This window comes from Erythrolamprus reginae, chromosome 2, assembly GCF_031021105.1.
Source record: "Erythrolamprus reginae isolate rEryReg1 chromosome 2, rEryReg1.hap1, whole genome shotgun sequence".
Lineage (NCBI taxonomy): Eukaryota > Metazoa > Chordata > Lepidosauria > Squamata > Dipsadidae > Erythrolamprus > Erythrolamprus reginae.
In genome coordinates this window covers 195289059-195311585 of record NC_091951.1, presented here as the reverse complement: position 1 = coordinate 195311585, position 22527 = coordinate 195289059, and the positions used below count along the sequence as shown (strand labels likewise).

The following is a 22527-nucleotide window of genomic DNA, read 5'->3' as shown; positions in this document are numbered from 1 at the left end:
CCATCATACCATCCAATTCGATATTCGATATTCACAACCCCGATACTTGGTCTATATTAGCTGCTCTTCTAGCTTCCTGCAGAATGTCGGGCAGCCACGTCTCCGGATCGGCACAGGCCGATCTCTTCAGCCCCAGGCCCGGGCGATTCTCTGCTCCCCCCGCGGGTTGCCTTACCGCTACGGGTGCACAGAGAGTTCCCCTACAAGTTGCTCGTCCCTCCAGGCTGCAACTGCCGCAAATGGCGAGCCAAAAAGCTGAAACGCGGAGATCGATCTCGGGAGCCCTTGAAGACCGCTCCGCCATGACATGACGTCAAACCGGAAGTCCCTGTACGTAACTCATTTTCAAATTCTGTCTTATGTTGTTCAATTCCTGCCATCTTTTTATCTACAGTATCTTTAATTTTCTCTTAATTGTGCATATCAAACCCATTGAAAATTAACTCTTCTACAGGCAATTGTTCTCTTGACCATCTTAAATTTTCCAACCTTTTATACTAATAGATCTTAATATGTTCACCATTTCCCTTTGCTTCTTTTCTATTAAATGCTTCCTGCTCCAAGGTAAATGTATTTTTGAATTGTATCCTTAATAAGGCCACAGCAATATCACTATGACTGCAAACCAACTTGATTAAATAAAATCAATGAGGGGTGGGCCTCTGACTCCCCACTAACACCAACTGCGAATGACCAGAGAGATAGGAGGAGAACCTCCGTAAAATTGTACCTAAAAACTATTTCTTTATTTATTTTTGGCATTTATTTGTTTGTTTTATTTGATTGATTGATTGATTGATTGATTTATATTTTGCCCTCAGCACTCTCTGTTGATCAGTGCATAATTACCTCATGTTTTTGAATTATTATTGCTACATACTTCGTTTACAGTGCCTCCAGGCGTGCCCATTTCTGTGACTATAAAATCCTGTAGCTGCACTGGAGAAATCAGACATTGTCCTCCAAGAAGCAACAGAATGAAGGCATTAGTGCCCACCCTCCTCTTCCTCCTCACTGCAGCCAATGAAGCCAAACTTTTTTCCCGTTGTGATCTGGCTTCACATCTGAAACAAAGTGGCCTTGATGGATATAAGAAGACCAGCTTGGAAGACTGTGAGTTTACTCTTTTTCTCCACCTTAGGAATAACCAGATGTACAGAAAATTTCATCCAGCCCACTCAGTGATTAAAAAGCTCTGCTCTAGCTTCTTAGAATGAAAAATACCCTTTCTTCCCATCACAAATGAGATTTCATGTTTCATCCTGCACTCTAAAATAGGAGATGATTGGACAGGGAAACGTTTACTTTTTAAATCTGTATTAGCATTCTGACTTTAATGAAGGTGATTGATCTCCAGTTTGTCACTAGTTTGGGACAAGAACAGAACTGGGATTTGCTTCAAACATTGTATTACCCCTTAACAATAACTGGCTTAACTAATAGAGACAGTTTATAAATAGGCAGCTATAAGCATCCTCTCAGATCCTTCAAATTCCCCTAAATCAAATATGGTTAAAGGAACCATCCCAGAAGATTTTCCACAGGTGCAGCGGTGCAAAAAATCTGCAATGGGAAAATATCTCCTCCCTGCAAGGCCTGATTAGCAAGAGAGAAGAAAAGAGAGGATGCTTTATGTGCTATTAACATAAGGTGACCAGACGTCCCACTTTTAGTGGGATTGTCTCGCTTTTTACCAGTTTGCCCTGAAGCTGAGAGTATGATAACCTTTTATACTCCTTTGTCTGTTTGCTTTCTTCCAGGGGTCTGCATGGCTTATCATGAAAGCAAATACAATAGCCAAGTTGTGGGGCCACCAAATACGGATGGCAGTCGTGGCTATGGGATTTTCCAGATAAACAGCGGCTATTGGTGCAACAATAACCAGGGGCCTACAGCTAATAAATGCAACAAGCTTTGTAGTGGTAAGATATGTAGAGAAAAAAATCTTGATAAAGTAATGCAAGAGCTGTTGGGAGAACTATTAAGCAAACGTTCATGAGAAAAGAATGACAACTCAGTCCTGGGAAACCAGGAAGTATCTGAAAGAGATTGAAAATTACTGCACTTTGATCCTGGTTGTGCGTGTGGTGTTCTTATTATTGTGATCTAAGATAATGAGGCACTATAGATTCCCATGATCCTTGTAGTGTTGTTTTCCTGACCTGATCTACTACCTATTTCATTAGAAAAGCAAAAAGTGAAATGCCCCAAATATCTCAACTGTAAATTTTGTAGGGAAATTCTAATCCTTCTTCTTCTTTATTGGTCTCTGTAATTATTCAGTTGCACCCCTCACTTTATGAAGATTAACATTTAATCATCCTGCCTCTCAAAATTGTTTCAAGTTCCTACTTGGGTCATTGTGATAGTACCTAGACACATTGTTTTTGTTAACCTGTTATCCTTCCTCAGTCTGCTCCTCTATTTAGTGTCCTATTTTTAAGCTTCTCACAAGTTGTCTATCTTTCCCTACAAAGACATATCTGACTTGGTGCCTCCAAACCACCCAACCCAGACCAGTATTTGATGGGGTTGCAGTGTCTCATGTGGCTCAACATTCTCTTAAATGTTGGACTGACGATGCTATCTGGATTTATTTTTTGCAATGTTTCAAGTAGCTCGCTTCCTGCTTCCCTTTCTCTCTTTCTCTCTCCCCCTTTCTCTCTTTCTCTCCCCCCTCTCTCTTTCTATAATAATTTTATGCAAATATTTGAAAATAACTTTGAAACATGTGGAATGACACATATTTTTATTTGCTTCTCCCATCAGATTTCACAAATGATGACATCACAGATGATATTGCTTGTGCTAAGAGAATTGTGCGTGATCACAAAGGCATGAATGCTTGGTGAGTCAATCTCCTGTTAACGTCTTTCTACTTGTAGCATTCGGTAGCAGATCAACTATTGGTCATGAAAGATAACTACCTTTCTTTAGACTATTGTACAGCTTTAATATTGGTGAAGAAAAATACTTTCAGAATCTGACACACTGTATTTTTATTGCTATACTTCCATTCCGGTGCCTTTAGAATAGGAGTTTAACAGCCTTTTGAATTTGGGTTTAATGGTCTTTTAAATCACAGTTTGAAAGTAGGTTTAAAATAGATTAAAGGTTGATTATTGGCACAAATATTAACAGGATGAATGCTGAGGCCTATTTTTATAGGCCAGATAATTTCTTCGCAGTAATTTTACATCCATCATCCAGTTTTTGCTTGTTTGCTATTTATATATCTTTTTAAACACAGATTCACCATTGAGGTTTAACATCCAATTGGAACAGCAAGGAAAGGAATTTGGCAAATGGCCTTTTAAACACCAGACTTCTGATCCCAAGAATAGCAATCACAATTAGACTTAGATTTATATACCATTTCATAGTGCTTTACAGCACTCTCTAAATCAGTGGTTCTCAACTTGGGGGTCGGGACCCCTTTGGGAGTCGAACGAAAGTTTCACAGGGGTCGCCTAGACCAGGGAAAAAGAAAAATTTCCCATGGTGTTAGGAACTAAAGCTTCTATTCTGGCACCTTGGAATTTTTACAATCCAACCAATCAGGCGTTTACAGTGGGCATGTCCCTCTGACCTTCCTGCCAATCAGATTCAAGTTCTGTTGGGAGAATTGGCACTAGACTTATGGTTGGGGGTCACCACAACCTGAGGAACTGTATTAAGGGGTCAGAGCATTAGAAAGGTTGAGAAACACTGCTCTAAATAGTTTATAAAGTCAGCATATTGCCCCCCAACAATCTGAGTCCTCATTTTATTGACTTCAGGAGGATAGAAGGTTGAATCAACCTTGAGCTGGTGAGACTCAAACTGCCAAACTGCAGGCAGCCATCAGTCAGCAAAAGTAGCCTGCAGTACTGCATTCTAACCACTGTGCTACCACAGCTCACCATCTTGGAATGAACTCCAACGGACCAGAGAACTGGGTAGTATTGGTAGTAAGAGAAGCAGGGAGAGATAGTTTATGAAGCCTCCAATTATAGGATGGGTAGGAAAGGAGGCTGCAGCAGTAGAACATTAGATGGGAAACTCTTAAGCCAGCAACCAGCATTTAAAAGCGATTCAGAATAGAATAGAATAGAATTTTTATTGGCCAAGTGTGATTGGACACACAAGGAATTTGTCTTGGTGCATATGCTCTCAACGTACATAAAATAAAATATACATTTTTCAAGAATCATGTGGTACAACACTTAATAATTGTTATAGGGGTCAAATAAGCAATGAAGAAGCAATATTAATAAAAATCTTAGGATATAAGCAACAAGTCACAGTCACACAGTCATAAAGACATTATGTGGTCAGCAATTAGAGTTATCTAAAAGTTACACTGCTTTGTATCCTACTAAGACACTCTAAGGTTTTGGGCAGGATTTTGTGAGCCTGGTGGTCACCACATATTTTAGGTCTGTTGAGCAACAGGTTATGTGGGCGTGGCTGGGTGGTCATGTGGGTGTGTGGTCGTGGCTGGGTGATCATATGGCTGGGTGGTCACATGGCCAGCTGGGCATGACTTGGCAGTCCTGTAACTGGGGGCATGACTGGGTAGTCATGTGACCAGTTGGGCATGGCTAACTTGATATCACTCATATAGACGGCACCTCACCTGGCCTCTCCTCTCCTTGCTCTTCCTCACCCAGCCAATCTTCGCCTTGTCTTGCATGTTATGTTGAGAGAGGAAGCTTTTTCAAAGTCATCTTCCCCTTGATACTAGCCAATAAGATGAAATTTTGCTATCAGAAGACCTGATGTACATTTCCAAGTATAGTTTAGCACCATTCTCTTGGTAAGACTAAATGGAGCGATTTTTAAAGAATAACAGAATTGGAAGGGACTTGGAGGTTTTCTAGTCCAACCCTTACTCAAGCATGAGACCCTATACCAGTGGCAACCCTTTTTTTGGCTTGGGTGTCAAAAGGGTGTGTGCATGCGCAATAGCGAGTGCACGTGTGCCCACACCCATAATGCAATGCCCTCCATCCCACATGCACGCACAGCCCCCCTTGGGATGCCCACACACATGAGTGCAGGCCTCACTGAAGCTTCTGAACTTCTGGTAGGCCCATTGGGCTATTTGTCATCCTCAGCTGGTGAGGAAGGGGTGAGATGCAGGCCACATACCCTAATGCTCCCTGGTTGGTTCCCTGCACGTTGGCAGGTGACACCCAGCAACTGCAGAGATTAGCACTCTTCCCAGGAGACTGGCAGGAGTCTGTCAGGGTTGGACTAGGCAGGTTGATTGTCTCACAAAGTGGTGGTGGATGCCAGACCAGTGCTGGGATTGCTGCTCAGGATGAAGCCAAGGGAGGGAGGGAGGGAGGTGCAGGCCTACATGGCCAGTTGTATAGCAAGGTGATCTGATTAGGGTAGGCTGCTGTTACCAGGTGGGAGGTAGACTCAGGCCTACAGGGCCAGCTGCACAACAAGGTGATCCAATTGGGGTAGGCCACTGTCGCCCGGACAGGAGGCAAGTGCAGGCCTATGGGGCTGGCTGCAGGGCAAGGTGATCGGATGGAAGTAGGCTGTGGCCAGTAGCCAGGTGGGCACAGATAGACTACCCTTCCCAGCCCAGCTTCCCTAGCTATGCCTGTTCTGCTGCTGGAGCAAGTGAGAGCAGCCAAGAAGAGTGGGAGGCCCTGCATTGTAGGCCATTGCAAAGGCAGGCAAGAAGGCTGGGCCACGTGGCCACGTGGTTGAGGGAGCCAAAGAACAGCTTCAACTTTGCTGCAATGTGACCCTAAGGCACCAGGCAAGGCGTGTGAGGGCAGTATTGGCTGGGCAGGATGGGATGAGGCCAGCGTGCAATTTAACAACTGGTTCACTCGAACCAGCCCGAACTGGCTGAATACCAACACAGCCTAACAGGGATTATGGCAAGATTATATGGGAATCCAGACTATCCATTGGGCATCAGTAGCATCTGTTGGGCATCAGTAAACTATTTTACCTAAAACAATTATTTTCTTTGGAGTTTAAGCTGGGGAAAAGGAGATTCAATGAAAAACTAGCTCCCTTGAAACTTCCTGAATCTCTTGAATAAAGTATCACATGTATGATTTAGACAGAAAAGCAATATTCTTATTCTTACTCCTAGGGGAGGCTGGAGCAAAAGCTGCAAAGGAAGAGGTCTGTCAAAATGGGCTCGGGACTGCTAGCTGAGAGGCTGATTGTCCTTCATTTCTCTTCCTCCTCCTGTGATGAAAACGATGCTATTTCTTATATAACCCACATTTAACACTGATTCTATGCTTGTACCTTCCTAGTTAGGATGGATGGATTTTCTTTCCATGAAAATGATGATTTCTCAATGGGGAATGAGGGAACAAGTTTATGTTTTAAAATCTTCAAACCCTGCTTCAATAAAATGAATATTATGCATTATGCCTTTCCATATTCCATGCTTAATTTATTTTCTTTCATCCTTCATGATTCTTGCATAACTGAACAGGCTGCAATCATTCCTCTGGTGCAGCAGATCTATGCAACCACATAGGTTGTAGGTTCAAAGCTTAACATCATCTAACAAGAAATCCTAATGCATCTCTTCATACAATATTAGTAAACTTTCTTGAAATTGTTATATATTTATTTGTATCTCACTCTTAATATTTTTACAAATAACTCAAGACAGCGCACATATCCAACATACCTTGCTCTTCCCATTTTCCCACAACAACCCTGTGAGGTAAGTAGGAATGACAGAGAATGACTGACACAAATCCACCCAGCTGGCTTTCATGGCTATAGCAGGACCTGAACTCATAGTTTCCTGCCTTATAGCCTGGTGCCTTAATTGTGAGACTAAACTGGCTATTCATGAAAATGTCAGGCTCGAAATCAAGAATGACACATGGTAATTTTCACCAGTGAGTTCTTTATTGTTTCACACCTACAGACAAAATCTTTCCTGTTAAAAATGTTGCTATCCACTTCTACAATGTAGTCTGTAAACTATTAAAGATGGGCTGTCTTCATTCATTTTTCTATCATACAAAGTTGCCTCTTATTCTTATGAAATACAGCCCAGCTCTCTTGGCAATCCACCTCCACATTACATTCCAGCACAGGTATTTTTCTTAGAAAATCAAGGATCAGCTTATTAATGGATGGCTAATTTGTGAGCTCATATGGGAAAACAATTTTTAAGTATTACTATATATACAATAAGTTGAAACAATAGTGCACTTAGGTATGTATTTTGGCAGATAAAATTCTCAGTTTATTTGTAAATATATTCCCTAACCTGATATTCTCCAAATAAATTGTGAGTTCTAGTTCTTGCAATCCTAATACGTTCCCGCTTAAAATTCAATATTGCTTATGCCTTATTGGGTTTACTAGGAGCAGTAATGCTGGTTATTACATTCCTTTTTAAAAAGTTAGTAGAGATTGTCAGCAGTAAAAACCTACATGGGACATGGTGGGCATACTTGTACATTATATCAAGGTTTTCTTTGAACCAGCTTCCAAAATGCTGCCTTGACATCCTTGTTTCTCAGGCTGTAGATCAGAGGATTGAGCATGGGAGTCAGAGGCCCGTATGCTAAGGATATGACCTTGTCCTTTTCAGAAACGGATTTCCCTTCAGGTCTCAAGTACATGATCATGATTGTTCCATAAAACACACTGACCACAGCAAGGTGAGAACTACAGGTGGAGACTTTTCTGCGTCCATGGGTAGAGCGGATACTTCGTATAGCCAGGCCTATGCGGACATATGTCACAACTATGAAGCCAAAGGGAGGGAATACCAGAAAGAAGCTGGAGATATGCATAAAGAGCTCACTGACTGTGTTGGAACAAGCCAGTTTGAGTACAGATTGCAATTCACATGCAAAATGGTTGATGATGTGATGACCACAGAAGTCAGTGGGCTGCAAGAGCATCATTACCACTGTCATCGTGAAGGCAAGGGCCACTGTCATGGCTACTAGATAAAAGCATAATTTCCAACTCATGATCTGCGTGTAGTATAATGGCTGGCATACAGCAGCCAAGCGATCATATGCCATGACTGCCAAAATGATGCACTCTGCTATAACTAGAAATACACCCATATATATTTGGACCAAACATCTGGAGAAAGAAATTGTGGGCCTGTAGATGAAGCAGTTCGCTAAAATCTCAGGAACTGCATTGTGGGTAAGAACAAAGTCTATTGTGGAAAGGACACAAATGAAGAAATACATCGGGGTATGAAGCCGGGAGTCAGCAATGATCAATATAATGATAAGTCCATTGCCAAGAAAGCTAATGAGATACATTATCAAGAGGAACCAAAAGAGAATAATCTGAGCTCTGGGATATTCTGATAATCCGACCAGGATGAATTTGATCACCAGTGATTCATTTGAAGTTCCTATCCTATTTTCTCTCATTCTCTCCTGCAGGAAAGAATGAATGAATCCTGCAGGAAACAAGAATGATTACTGAGTATATAATAATAATAATAATAATTTATTAGATTTGTATGCCGCCCGTCTCCGCAGACTAGGAGAGATGCAATACTTTCACTTTAAATGTTTAGCTTGCCAAAGCTGTATAGAAAAAATAAAAATGCAATAAAAACTGTTTGAATAATGCATTGCGCATCATGCTTAGACAGCATTTGTTTTAGCCATGATTCATTGAATACAATTGTTGGATACTCACGTGAATAGTTCACACACTGCATTAAAGTATACATTGTTTGCAAACTGCAATGACTGCATAAAATGCTAAGCCAAAACTCAATAAGCTACATTCTGTTTCATAGCTAGGTATTCAAATCTAACTCCAGATGGAAGATGAAGAAATCTATTTCCCAAAGTAATGAAAGCAGCAAGCTGGCAGCCTTAGCTTCATCCCCACCCTTAATTTACCAGCAGGTCGGTAGAAACTGAAAAAAAATGTCCTGAGTTAACTCATTAGAAGCAATGTGCTAGTTAGGTAATTCATAAAGCAAAGGAGAATCAAATTTGTTGCAGGGCACAATGTTGTTTCTAAACCTGAGGTATCTCTACTAAGACATCAATCTTAGCTTCATTTTTGGTTTTCTTTGCTATATTATGTTATAAACAGTGCACTGATATTTTAACGATATACTTCATAATTATTTTTAGTTAAAGTATGATCAGAATTTCAGTTCATGGCACCATTTCATTCTTTGGGTGGGTGAAAAGATTGCAGAAGATGGTTACTATTCAGAATAGAAAATAGGCTGATGCTTTTATTAGAAAAAAATTAATGATATCCCAGTAGTCTATTCTCTAACTATCTGGGACACTTACTTTGTGCTGGACTAGAATCCAAAGGAGGGGTTATAAATCAAATTCTTGGCCTCCTCCCTGGGCTGTCATTTCCCATATAAGATTAAGATTGAGAATGGAGGTTGGTTAGAGCAAGGGTAGCCAACCTTTCGGACCTCAGGGACCACTAAATTCATAATTTTAAATTCTGTGGACCACCAATATGATTTTTTTAAAAAACCATAAATAGTATTTAGTGCAACATAAAAAATAAAATAAAAAATACAAATAATTTTTCTGTGGATCACCAACATTTTCTCACAGACCATCAGTGGTCCATGTTGGGTTAGAGAACTAAAATTCTCAAAGAGAAAAACATTCATGGAATGAAAAGTAAACAGAGGAGAGAGAGAAGAGTTGGTAGCAACAACTCCAACCTTATCGGAAAGATAAGCATTAGAATAACCAGAAGACAACACAATTCAGTCCCAGTTCCATTCTCATTCCTTTTTTGTGGGGGAGGGGATATCAGCCTTCTGTTTCATTAAAATTTACATCTAGACATTTTCTGCCCTTCCTTATCTTTTTGAATTGTTCAGATGGATAATTTAAAGGTCATTCACCCTATTTCTGTCACATATCCTTTAATGGTAAACATAAGATACAGTCCTACTATGTCTATGGATTTATGCACACACAAGTAGAGACAATCTAACACTCCCCCCCACCCAAATACGATGGAGTTTGACATCTGCTCATTGTGCTCACTTCATAGAAACTGCATATGATTGCCACCAGGCAAAGCTCCTTCAGAAGACATGGTTTCAAAGTCTCCTGTCTGGAACAAGGATTCCATGAATTCAAGATTTATTTTACAAATAAAAATAGAGAACAATTTACCCACTTAAATTATCTTCTGTATTTGTCTTTTTATCTCTGAAGTTTTGCTTACCCAGTATTCTTCCAAGTGATAAATGGTAAAAAAAAAAAATTAACACTTAAATTATCTTCTGTATTTGTCTTTTTATCTCTGAAGTTTTGCTTACCCAGTGTTCTTCCAAGTGATAAATGGTCAAAAAAAAATTTTTTTTAACGTCTTCCAAAGTAATTGTCAAAAGCAAAGTGGGAAAAATGGTGCTGTTTGCTTTCAAAGAACCTGCGGATTTGATAAACTTTAGATCCAGATTTGTGGTCTATAGTTTTCTAGCATCATCCAGTCATACTGTCTTTGCCTAATGTATTTTTGCGAAGCGCAGTGTTCCTCATTGTGGTTGCTTTTAATTCTGAGCCACAGCTTAAGAAGAATAAGCACTTGAAGGGGACAAATATTAGCAGAAGAATAGTGTTCTTTGTTTTGGCATTGAGATCAACACTGCCAGTTCCTTAAGGTAAGATTTTTCTCCCGCCCCCCCTCCCAATCTCATATTTTCCCCAATGGGTAATAAATGTCATTTCTGCTGGAAGAAAGCCAAGATAAAAGTCAGAGGACAGGTCTTTAAATGAATTTCGGTGGAATCTCCTGCCCATTAAGTTTAGAGTCTGAAAATATAAATTATTTCATTATTTAGGTTCAACTGTGCCATTCTTTTCCAGAAAGACAGCTTTACAGCAAAGCTGAAGTTTTTTATTTTCTCAGAGACTGATAACATTTACAGCATAAAAGGGCTGTAGTAGCCAGTGTTCTGATGTGCTTCACAACCAAATGAGAATCCAGAGGTGGGAGAATAGTTTAATTATTATTTTTATTATTCTTTATTGGATTTGTATGCCGCCCCTCTCCGCAGACTCAGGGCGGCTAACAACAGTGGTAAAACAACATGAACAATCCAATTAATAAAAACAACTAAAAAATCCTTATTATAAAAAACCAAGCATACACACAAACATACCATGCATAACTTGTAATAGCCTAGGGGGAAAGGATAACTTAACTCCCCCATGCCTGGCGACAAAGGTGAGTCTTAAGTAATTTGCGAAAGACAAGGAGGGTGGGGGCCGTTTTAATCTCTGGGGGGAGTTGGTTCCAGAGGGCTGGGGCCACCACAGAGAAGGCTCTTAATGACCACAGTCCCACAGGAAGCTGGCAGAACCAATAGGGGAGACACCTTTGCTGACATGGAATCCTTCATTTAATAATAATAATTTAATAATAATAATAATAATAATAATAATAATAATAGTAATAATAATTTATTACAGTTGTATGCTGCCCCTCTCTAAAGACTCAGGGCAGCTCTTTTCAGACTCTTTCCCTTATTCACACCAATTTTCTCTTTGTAGAGTCTGAAGGTTGGATGCGATGAGGGAAACGATCACTGAACTACTCTTTAAAGCTATCCTCAGGGTGCCCCAGTCACATGACCTACCAAAACCACACCCACAGAACCAGTAGCGAAAAAAATTGAATGTCGCCCCTGCCTAAATCTTGCTGCCCTTCAGTGTCCTGACTCATTTGGACCTGATATATGTTGTGCTGTTGGCCTACAGCTTTAACATGCAATATTCTGAGGTTGAGATTGGGAGTCCTCAGGCTAAAATCCCAACCCCACCAAACACAATCCATTATGTAAAAAGCACCTCAGAACCTTCTGAACAGTTGCGTCCTATTTGAAACCCCAAAGTTTGGAATTTGATTGTGAGCAATGTTCTGATCAATTTTAAAAGTAGCTACTACAGAGGCAGTGGAGTAGTGCAGAATTACACTGCTTTATATAAGTTGTTAGGCAATTCAGAAATAGATGTATTTTGTTATTTTTTGAATAATTGAAATGAATCTTGTTCTCCTTCCCTTCAAGTTCTACAATATCTTTCAGTTCCAAGGCAGGAGTAAAGAGCAAAGGTCTGGATGGGGAGGATTTGGCTTTGACTCAACAAGGTGACTCTTGGTTCTTGGTCACATGGACCCAGATGATAGTCCATCCTTGATACTGGAGGTTGTGATACTTCCTTTGACTGAGCTGGTGCACAATTGGGGGCTCCTGCTTGAGGAGTAGCTAGCATCCATGGCTGGGGGTGAGGTGGGGCTTTGCACTGATTCATCCAGTGTGCTAATTGCATCCCTTCCTGGACTGCAAGGTCTCTCTCATGATAACTCATATATTGGTCACTTCCCCCTTTGCATTGCTGCAATGCACTCTACATTGGATTGTCCTTGAAGGCCACCGAGAAACTTCAAATATTGAGACATTTATTTATTTCTTAAATTTATATGCTATCTATCTTGCCTAGAGACAACTCTAAGTGGATGGCCTACAATAATAATTATTTTAAAAGATTCATCATTAAAACAAAAAATATTAACATTAAAATGGAAAAAAAGGGAAAGGACCAAGATACACACACGGAAAGGAGATTGGATCTTATTTTAATTTGTTAACCTCCTGCAAAATGATATACTCCATTGGGTTGGCAAAGCCATGTTTTCAGACCCTCTTGGAAGGCCAAAAGGGTAAAATATTCCAGAAGATGGGAACCATGGCAGAAAAGCCTCTTCTCCTGAACCCCATCAGCTGGGATTTATTAACTGACAAAGTCAGTTGTAGCGGGTAGTGTTGGGCTGAACCCAAACCCAAACTTTACCCGAACTTTTAAAAAAGTTCGGGTTCGGGTTCAGCATGCCAAACTTTGCAAGTTCGGTTCGCTCAACACTAGTAGCAGGCCAATCCCATTGTGCTGAGATGGTTCCTCATCCCATGAAAGGCTTTAAGGTGTGTTGTGGTTCAGCCTGAGGCAGATCAAAGACCAGCTGCGTCTCTGCTGGCTCCATGCCCGGAGGAGGATGACAGCAAAGAGGAGGAGGCTGGGCAGTCGGACGGGGGAGAGTATAGTCAGGAATGTGACGAGGACGAACAGCATGGGAGCCCCAGGGAGGGGCTCTCCCCAGCCAGTAGCTTGGAGTCTTTGGAGTCATTAGGTGACGAAGCACAAGCTGTCATTAACATGCGACAGAGACATCTAGATCAAAGGAAGGATCAATTGAAGAAATATTATCAGCATTGAATAAGGAACACCAGGGCTTGGGTGTGGTCCTCATTAGCAGGGAAGGGTTTATAAGGCAGGCAAACCCTTGAAGCCATGTGGAGTGTTATCAGTTTGGAGTTACTGTAACCTGCATTGTTTCTCGCTGTTTCTGTTCCTGGCTCATGGCCCAGCAGTCTTGAAGACCCGTGGGAGGTGTATGTCGGTTATCTACAGCCTTGTCTTGGCAGCAAGAATCCTATATTGATGCATGGACAATTGCCTTCGTGTATGTATTTGGAGTTCCAGTGTTTCCTGCTTTGTAAGGACATTTTCTGTTAGCTTCATTTCTCTTGAACATTATAAAACTGTATTTGAATTCTACCGGTGTGTCTGGCTTATCTTTTTGGGTTGGTCATAGCTTCCGGAGTGACCCAGACAGAACAAAGATGATAATTCAATACCTTGAATTGGACCTGGAAGCAAACTGGCAATTAGTAGTCTGCAGAGTAACCTGGAACACCCTAAGGGGCTCAAAAACTATCTGCATGGCTGCCATCTGTACCTGCTGTAATTTCTAAATACAGTGGCACCTCTACTTAAGAACGCCACTACTTAAGAACTTTTCTAGATAAGAACCGGGTGTTCAAGATTTTTTTGCCTCTTCTTAAGAACCATTTTTTACTTGAGAACCTGAGCCCGGAAAAGTTTCCCAGGAAATTTGAGAGCTGGACCAAAGCCTGGTCAGTTTCCTGCCATCCTCCCTTTAATCCCGGCCAGTTCGGACTTTTATGGGCTGCCAGAGGAGCCCTTTGGTGGCGCTTAAAGAGGCAGTCCAGAGAGAACAAAGCATTTTTCTGGGCACTTGGAGAGGGAATAAACCACTTCACTGTGGTGACTTCCTCGCGTTGCCTCCCACACACCCGGTGTGAGGTTGTCTCCTGGATAGTCTGGGCGCAGAAAGGCAAAAGGGGGCGCTTTGCCCTCATCGGATCAACTCGGCTTCAGCCAAACTGAGGAATCACCACAGTGAAGGAAAGGTGCCGGCTACAAAGTGAGGAAGCGAGAGGAGAGGGGAGCCCTTCAGCATGGGAAGCAAGAGGAAGCAGGTTGCAGCAGCAGCAGAGCCACCTTTCGGTCAAAGGAGCAGGATGTTCTCCCCTCTCTCCAACCTAGGTTTCTTTCTCCGGTGCAGTGTATGGGAGGCAGCCTCACGCTGGGTGTATGGGAGGCATGTGCTCCTCCTCGCCACCTCATAGTCCCTCTTTTTTTTTTAAGCTTAATAGTTTTGGATTTTTTTGATACACCTCACCTCACCTTCTTCCTTCAGCAGTGACTGTCCTCCTCCTCTTCTTCCTCCTCCTCCTCCCACCCAAATTCCGAGCTTTTATTTCTTTCCTAATGGTTTTGCATGCATTGTTTGCTTTTACATTGATTCCTATGGGAAAAACTGCTTCTACTTAAGAACTTTTCTACTTAAGAACCTTGTCACGGAATGAATTAAGTTCTTAACTAGATGTACCACTGTATTCTTCAAGGATCGCCTTGTGTAGATTATGTTGCAATAGGCCAAGCATGAGATGATCAAGGCTTGACTGACTGAGTGTAGGGACTCCCAATTCAGGAAAGGACACAGCTGGCACACAACACGTGGTTGCACAAAGGTTCTTCTAGCCATGACTGCTACCTGTTCGTTGAGCAGGAGTCACAAGACCAGGAAAATCCCCAGTTTGCACACTGGGTCTGTCTGGGGCAGTATAGCCCAATCCAGAACTAAAGATACTAATGTCCTTGATCACAAACCTCCACACTCAAAGCTTTTGGTCTCGTGTCCCTCATTCAAACCTTTACAGCCTCCAAGACCATGATAGTACAGCAATAGTATCACTTAGGTCAGGGGTGTTAAACTCAAGGCCTGCAGGCTGGATTCGGCCTGTGGAGTGCTTAGATCTGACCTGCAAGTCCATTCTGGAAACAATGAAGGACTGACCCACGTTGCCTCTGTCAGTGAAAATGGAGCCAGGTTTTTTTTCATTGCTCTAACTTGCTCTGAATAAGTTTCTTTCCACCTCTAATCAGGTGCTAACAATATTCACAGCTCTTACCAGATTGTAAGCGCTTTCATTGTTACTCTCTGCGAAGAATGTTTTCCAAGCCCTAAGTCTTTGCAGGTTTTTTTTTCATTGATCTAACTTGTTCCAAATGTTTCTTTCCAGCCCTAACCAAGTACTAACGATGTTCCCAGGTCTTACCCGCTTACAAGCTCATTCATTGTTACTCTCTGCTAAGAATGTTTTCCAAGCCTTAATTCTTTGCAGGATTTTTTCCATTGCTATACTTGCTCCAAACGTTTCTTTCCAGGTGCTAAGGATATTCCCAGCTCTTACTGGCTTGCAAGCTCTTACTACTCTCTCTGAATAAAGTTTTTTTAAAGCCATAACCAGGGGATAAAATAATGTGCTGAAGCTGACCAGACTAAGGACGCTAGCCAGATGAGTACCTGGTAAACAGATACTTTTCCCTATTTTCCTCCCCAAAAATGAAGGTGCATATTATACTCTGGTGCATCTTAAACTCCGAATAATACGGTATGATTAATTCTATTAGTTTCATTTGTATTAGAATGCATGACACCCAGGTGCCACACTGTTCATGCATTGAAATATTTGTAAGAAATTTTAAAAATTAAAAAACTTTTTAAAAAAGACAATGAAGTAGTATAGATTTCCATAATCCTAGGACATACCATCTACCAAAAGAAGACACACACCAACCGCTACTTAAACGCAAAATCCCACCACCACCCTGCACAGATCAATTCCATAGCCAAGAACCTCATTTCCAGAACCAAACGCCTAGCCGACAAAGACCACCTGGAACCTGAATTACAAATGTATTAATTTCCAATGGATTCCAAAGAGAGGCAATCAACAACTTAATCCAAAAAGAGACACCCCCCCAAGAACCAAGACAAAGAACAGGACAATGGCATCGCCCTCCTCCCTTACATCAAAGGCACCACAGATAAAATCAGTAAAATTCTCTGCAAACACAACATCAGGACAGCCTTTGGTACAGATAAGAAAATAGCCAACATCCTAAGAAACCCCAAAGACAATATCCAGCTAGAAAACCAGGGAGTTTATCAAATACCGTGTAAAATCTGCCCAGCCAAATATATTGGACAAACTAACAGGAGAGTAAATGCACGTGTTGCAGAACATAAGAATGCATTAAGGAAAAAAGAAAAAACCTCCTCCCTTTTCCAACACTTCAAAACTACAGGACATGAAATTGATTTTGACAGTACTAAATTAATTTCCAAAACAGAACACTACAGCAAAAGAATAATAATGGAAGCCATCGAGATAGAACAATATCCCCAAAATATGAACAAGCGGGATGATACCTCCCGCTTACCAGACATCTGGAAACCAGCCCTCAAACGTATCCCAGCCATAGAAACCAGACTCAGAACACACATTGTAAAACAATCAAGTAGCCTGGAAGTTCCAACTACTCAGGATATCACGCCTAATCTACAACCATTAACTAATCAGCATACCTCAGCTACACCAACGACCCCAATTGTTACCGCACTGACTCACCAGGAAGTTTCTACACAGCAGGAAATTGCTGAGCCATCAAACCACACCCAGCCACCAGTATTTATAGAAGGAAGGCAGCTTAGGTCTCACAGTGTTTGCCTTAGAACAAGGACAGAAACACCAGCCTGAAGATGATGAGTGAGACCTCATCGAAACGTCGCCAGAAATTTCCAAATCCTACACGGGAAGAAACTGAATATACCAAGACCGTCATACCTGTACCCGTGAAAATCTACGAAAACAAATATCTTACCTCTATGGGGAGGATACCTTCTTGCTGACCAGGACCTACGAGAAACTCGAGGTCCAAAGAGCTACCATCCTATGTGACCTCAAATTTCTATGCAACTGCCGAGACAGAAACTTGATCCCCAAATGCTGCCAACTAAAATTCCATTCTAAAACCCCATCCACTGATCGGATCCTGAAAAGAACTGAATTAGCCCTAATCAGAAACGAACTCCACAGAAAAAGATTCCTACTAGACCAAACCAACAAAGACCTACTCAGTCTTCACCTCAAACTCAGCAACAGAATCCACCCAATACTCTGGGACAAATCCAAACAACTAGCCCTCTGGAGAGCTGAAACAGAAACCTCCCTCAATACAGACATACACACCAGGAAACTCCACAATTTGGAAAAACACCAGAAGCCCAAACCTTTTCCACAGCAACTCATGAAGAATACAGTACATAATATATCGGACAGGACCCTCACCACAGCAGAAACGAACGTCCTCTCCAAAGGATTCAACTTTGCAGTCGCCCCCAAATGCATCCCCACTGAAAGCATCATATGCGGAGTTGAAGCCACCCTAACCAAAATCAACCAAGATGAAGCCAACAAAATCAGACTCGAAGTCACCAATGTCCTCTGCTCCAGCATTCCACCCAGAAGCAACTTACATAAAGATGAACAAAAAGCACTCACCAACTTGAGGAAAGAAAAATAACATAATCATCCTCCCAGCAGACAAAGGCAATGCCACTGTGGTGATGAACACATCTGACTACCAAGACAAGCTATCCAACCCAGTCCAAGACCCCGCTTACAAACCTCTAAGCACAGATCCTACCACCTACCTGGAAAAAACCACCAAATCCAAAATTAAAGCTTCTCCCATCAGTGAAGAATTCCAGCAAAGAATCATCCCCAGAGAAAAATCATCCAGATGCCCCAAGCTCTATGGCCTCCCCAAGATACACAAAGAAAGAACACCACTCAGACCCATAGTCAGCTCCATAGGCTCACCCCTACAGAATCTTGCCAAATTTCTCGCCAAACAACTCCAGCCCTATGCAGAATCCATCAAGTCTCATGTACAAAACTCATTCCACTTCATAGAAATCATAAAGGAACAAAACCTACAACCCAGTGACCTTCTCGTAAGCTTCGATGTCATATCTCTCTTCACCCAAGTGCCTATCAAAGAAGCCCTGACAGCCATCCAAAACAAATACAACCCCCCGAAGCACATCTTAGATCTGACCAACCACTGCCTGATGAATACATACTTCATGCACAATGGACAAAGATACAAACAGATAGAAGGAGCCCCCATGGGATCACCCCTGTCACCCGTCATCGCAAACTTATACATGGAATATTTTGAAACCAATGCCTTGGACAAATCTGAATACAAACCCAAACTCTGGCTTAGATATGTAGATGACACCTTCGTAATTTGGCCACATGGGAAAGAAAAACTGGACAGCTTTCTCACACATCTCAACAGCCTACACCCCAAAATACAATTCACCATGGAAATAGAAACCAACAACAAACTTCCCTTCCTGGATGTCCTAATCTACAAAAAACCCGATGGCTCCCTAGGAGACACCATGTACCAGAAGAAGACACACACCAACCGCTACTTGAACGCAAAATCCCACCACCACCCTGCACAGATCAATTCTGTAGCCAAGACCCTCATTTCCAGAACCAAACGCCTAGCCGACAAAGACCACCTGGAACCTGAATTACACAGTCTCACAAATGTATTAATTTCCAATTGATTCCAAAAAGAGACAATCAACAACTTAATCCAAAAAGAGACACCCCCCAAGAACCAAGACACAGAACAGGACAATGGCATCGCCCTCCTCCCTTACATCAAAGGCACCACAGATAAAATCAGTAAAATTCTCCGCAAACACAACATCAAGACAGCCTTTGGTACAGATTAAAAAATAGCCAACATCCTAAGAAACTAGAAAACCAGGGAGTTTATCAAATACCGTGTAATATCTGCCCAGCCACATATATTGGACAAATGAACAGGAGAGTAAATGCACGTGTTTCAGAACATAAGAATGCATTAAAGAAAAAAGAAAAAACCTCCTCCCTTTTCCAACACTTCAAAACTACAGGACATGAAATTGATTTTGACAGTACCAAATTAATTTCCAAAACAGAACACTACAGCAAAAGAATAATCATGGAAGCCATCGAGATAGAAAAACATCCCCAAAATATGAACAAGCGGGATGATACCTCTCGCTTACCAGACATCTGGAAACCAGCCCTCAAACGTATCCCAGCCATAGAAACCAGACTCAGAACACACATTGTAAAGCAATCAAGTAGCCTGCAAGTTCCAACTACTCAGGATATCACGCCTAATCTACAACCATTAACTAATCAGCATACATCAGCTACATCAACGACCCCAATTGTTACCCCACTAACTCACCAGGAAGTTTCTACACAGCAGGCAATTGCTGAGCCATCAAACCACACCCAGCCACCAGTATTTATAGAAGGAAGGCAGCTTAGGTCTCACAGTGTTCGCCTGAGAACAAGGACAGAAACACCAGCCTGAAGATGACGAGTGAGACCTCGTCGAAACGTCGCCAGAAATTTCCAAATCCTACACGGGAAGAAACCCGAATATACCAAGACCGTCATATATATATATATATATATTTATATATATATATAAATATTTATAAATATTCCATATTTACAGCAACACGAAGCTTAAAACTTCACCGAAATGTCACATAGACATGCAAAATATTACACAGGGCAAAAGCCGAACTCAGAACAATCTACATACATATACCCTGAAAATCTATGAAAACAAATATATATATATATATATTTGTTTTCGTAGATTTTCACGGGTACAGGTATGACAGTCTTGGTATATTCGGGTTTCTTCCCGTGTATTCTGTATGTGTCAAATGTTTTTTTAGCTGGAATTTTAAAATTAAGGGGACTAGGATGGTCCCATTTCGGCCTTGTTCTGGCCTCATCAGCTAGCCACACCCTTCCTTACTGGGATTTGATCCGGTGGACTCTGCCTTGTAAGGCAGAGAATTACAAATTTGAGCTATCAGATCAGATCCCTTCCAGCTGTTGCCTTACAAGGCAGAGTCCACCGGATCAAATCCCAGTAAGGAAGGGTGTGGCTAGCTGATGAGGCCAGAACAAGGCCGAAATGGGACCATCCTAGTCTCCCTTAATTTTAAAATTCCAGCTAAAAAAACATTTGACACATACAGAATATAGTTGTCGGCTATAAATAAATTAACTGCCTTGAAGTGGCCCTGGGTTGGGCCTACAGCAAAAAGGAGCTGTGACGTTCCTTCAAATATACCAGGGTGATCCGACATGTGTGTGTGTGTGTGTGTGTGTGTGTGTGTGTGTGTGTGTGTGTATATCAAGGTCTGGTGGCTCAACTGCTAACTCTCTGCCTTACAAGGCAGAGGCTGCTAGATTGAATCCTAGTAAGGAAGGGTGTGGCTAGCTGATGAGGCCAGAACAAGGCCGAAATGGTGCCATCCTAGTCTCCCTTAAATTTAAAATTTCAGTTAAAAACATTTGATACATACACACACACACACACACACATATATAATTCCAGAAAGTTTGTTTTTCTTCCCTGTAACAGCACACAAAAATACTGTATCCTAAATTTAGAAACTGGCAGTTTTGTCAATTATATGCAATAAACTAATTTGGCATTCAAAAAATTAATAACATTTATTTTGTATATTATTTTCTTCTCTTAGGTAGCTGTCAAGGTATTTCCAGATGTTTATTTTCTGAAATGTGGGGGAGTTCTGAGCAGTAATAAATAAAAATGGCAGCCAGAAACATTGAGAGTGACTAGTATTCTGTTGGTATTATTTTTGGATGATTATCCATTGAGAAATTTTCTGTTCTTATGCTGTACCTCCAGTATCTTCTTCAAGATCACTTGATTGCTTCCATTTTTATTCCATTTTAACTGTTTGTGGTACAAGTGGATGCCAGTGATGTGGCCGTGGGAGCAGTGTTACTGCAATGAGATGAGGGACAGGTGTTACGTCCCTGTGCATATACATCGAGGAAGTTAAGCAACACCGAGTGGAGATGGGCAATGTGGGAAAAGGAAGCATTTGTGGTATGATGGGCACTGCTCTCCTGGAGACATTTCCTAGAAGGTACAAAGCAACCTTTTGAGGTGTGGACAGACCACACAAATCTGGAAGCTTTGAAAAAAAACCCAGAAATTATCCCCTAAACAAGCCAGATGGGCGCAACATTTCAATCGGTTCAACTTTTCACTGCGCTATCTGCCGGGGGGAGCAATTTCATGGCAGATGCTCTGTCGAGAATGCCGCAGTACAACAGCGGGAGGCTGGAGCTAATTCAATCAGTAATACCACCCTCACAAACTGCTTGCTCGGCAATGACTCGGCACCAGAGCGTTAAGAAGACGGATCTTCCTGATGATCTGGTGGCAAACCTGCAAAAAGCATTGGAAACCGATGACTTGTTTAGAACTCATGAGGGGGATTGCACCAAAAGGAATGGCCTAGTTTGGCTGGGATCGCGGATGTGTATTCCACTAGCGTTGAGGCCTCTAATATTGGAAAGAGGGCATGACTCCAAAGTGGCAGGACATTTCACTTTCTTGAAAACATTGCATTTATTAAGAAGGAAGTTCTGGTGGCCCTCCATGAAAAAGGACATTGAGACTTATGTAGCAAGTTGCCCGGTGTGTGCAGACGCTAAACAACCCCCAGGTCACCCCCAAGGACTGTTGCAGACAGTGACGAAACCGGGGGCAGCCTGGAAGGAAATATCAATGGACTTTATTGTGGATCTACCTGAAAGTGGGGAGGAATACAGTGATTTGGGTTGTTACTGACCTTTTCTCCAAACAGGTGCATTTTGTGGCATGTTCAAAAATCCCCACTGCCAAGACACTAGCAAGACTGTTCATACAACATGTGTATCAGTTACATGGAGTTACGTAGCCGATCATACCAGATCATAGGGTGCAATTTACTTCTAATTTTTGGAAAGAGTTTATGGGGTTATTGGGTACCAAACAGGGGCTCAGCTTGAGCCATCATCCTCAAACCAATGGGGGGTGCGAGAGGACAAACTCCCTGCTAGAACAGTACCTGAGGTGTTATTTGAACTATCAACAGGATAATTGGAAAACCAGGGATAAAACTCAGTATCTGGTGGCTTGGAAACATTTCCCAGTATCACATGCAGAATGGGTGGACGAAAAACATATGAATACTCAGAGGGAAATTGATCATTTTCAATTGAGATATCCTGATAAAAGTAATGTAAATTGCATGTATTTATGCTGGGGTTTTTTTAATATGCTTTGTTTTGTCTTTTAGGACTAATGTCCCATTTCCAGGGGGGGCAAATGTCAACCTGCGCTCGCTGTGGCTGCATTCTTTGCTTGGTTGTCATAGAGACGGGGAGGG

The 22527-nt window shown here is 41.7% G+C and overlaps 2 protein-coding genes across 2 annotated transcripts; one reads left to right on the top strand and one right to left on the bottom strand.

Annotated features, from left to right (window-relative positions):
• The first annotated feature begins 977 nt into the window (after positions 1–977).
• LOC139159476 (lysozyme C, milk isozyme-like) lies at positions 978–7387 on the top strand. The gene is made up of 4 exons (XM_070736793.1): positions 978–1113; positions 1761–1922; positions 2770–2848; positions 7354–7387. Exons 1-4 carry the CDS (start codon positions 978–980, stop codon positions 7385–7387), a joined length of 411 nt encoding a protein of 136 aa, XP_070592894.1.
• A 67-nt stretch (positions 7388–7454) lies between these two features.
• LOC139159475 (olfactory receptor 13H1-like) lies at positions 7455–8390 on the bottom strand. The gene has a single exon (XM_070736792.1). It carries the CDS (start codon positions 8388–8390, stop codon positions 7455–7457), a length of 936 nt encoding a protein of 311 aa, XP_070592893.1.
• Between the last annotated feature and the right edge of the window lie 14137 nt (positions 8391–22527).

Coding starts and splice junctions, on each gene's coding strand:
- LOC139159476 (XM_070736793.1), top strand. CDS start 978: ATGAAGGCATTAGTGCCCACCCTCCTCTTCCTCCTCACTGCAGCCAAT. Junction 1,114..1,760: donor GAAGACCAGCTTGGAAGACT/GTGAGTTTACTC, acceptor GCTTTCTTCCAG/GGGTCTGCATGGCTTATCAT. Junction 1,923..2,769: donor ATGCAACAAGCTTTGTAGTG/GTAAGATATGTA, acceptor TTCTCCCATCAG/ATTTCACAAATGATGACATC.
- LOC139159475 (XM_070736792.1), bottom strand. CDS start 8,390: ATGAGAGAAAATAGGATAGGAACTTCAAATGAATCACTGGTGATCAAA.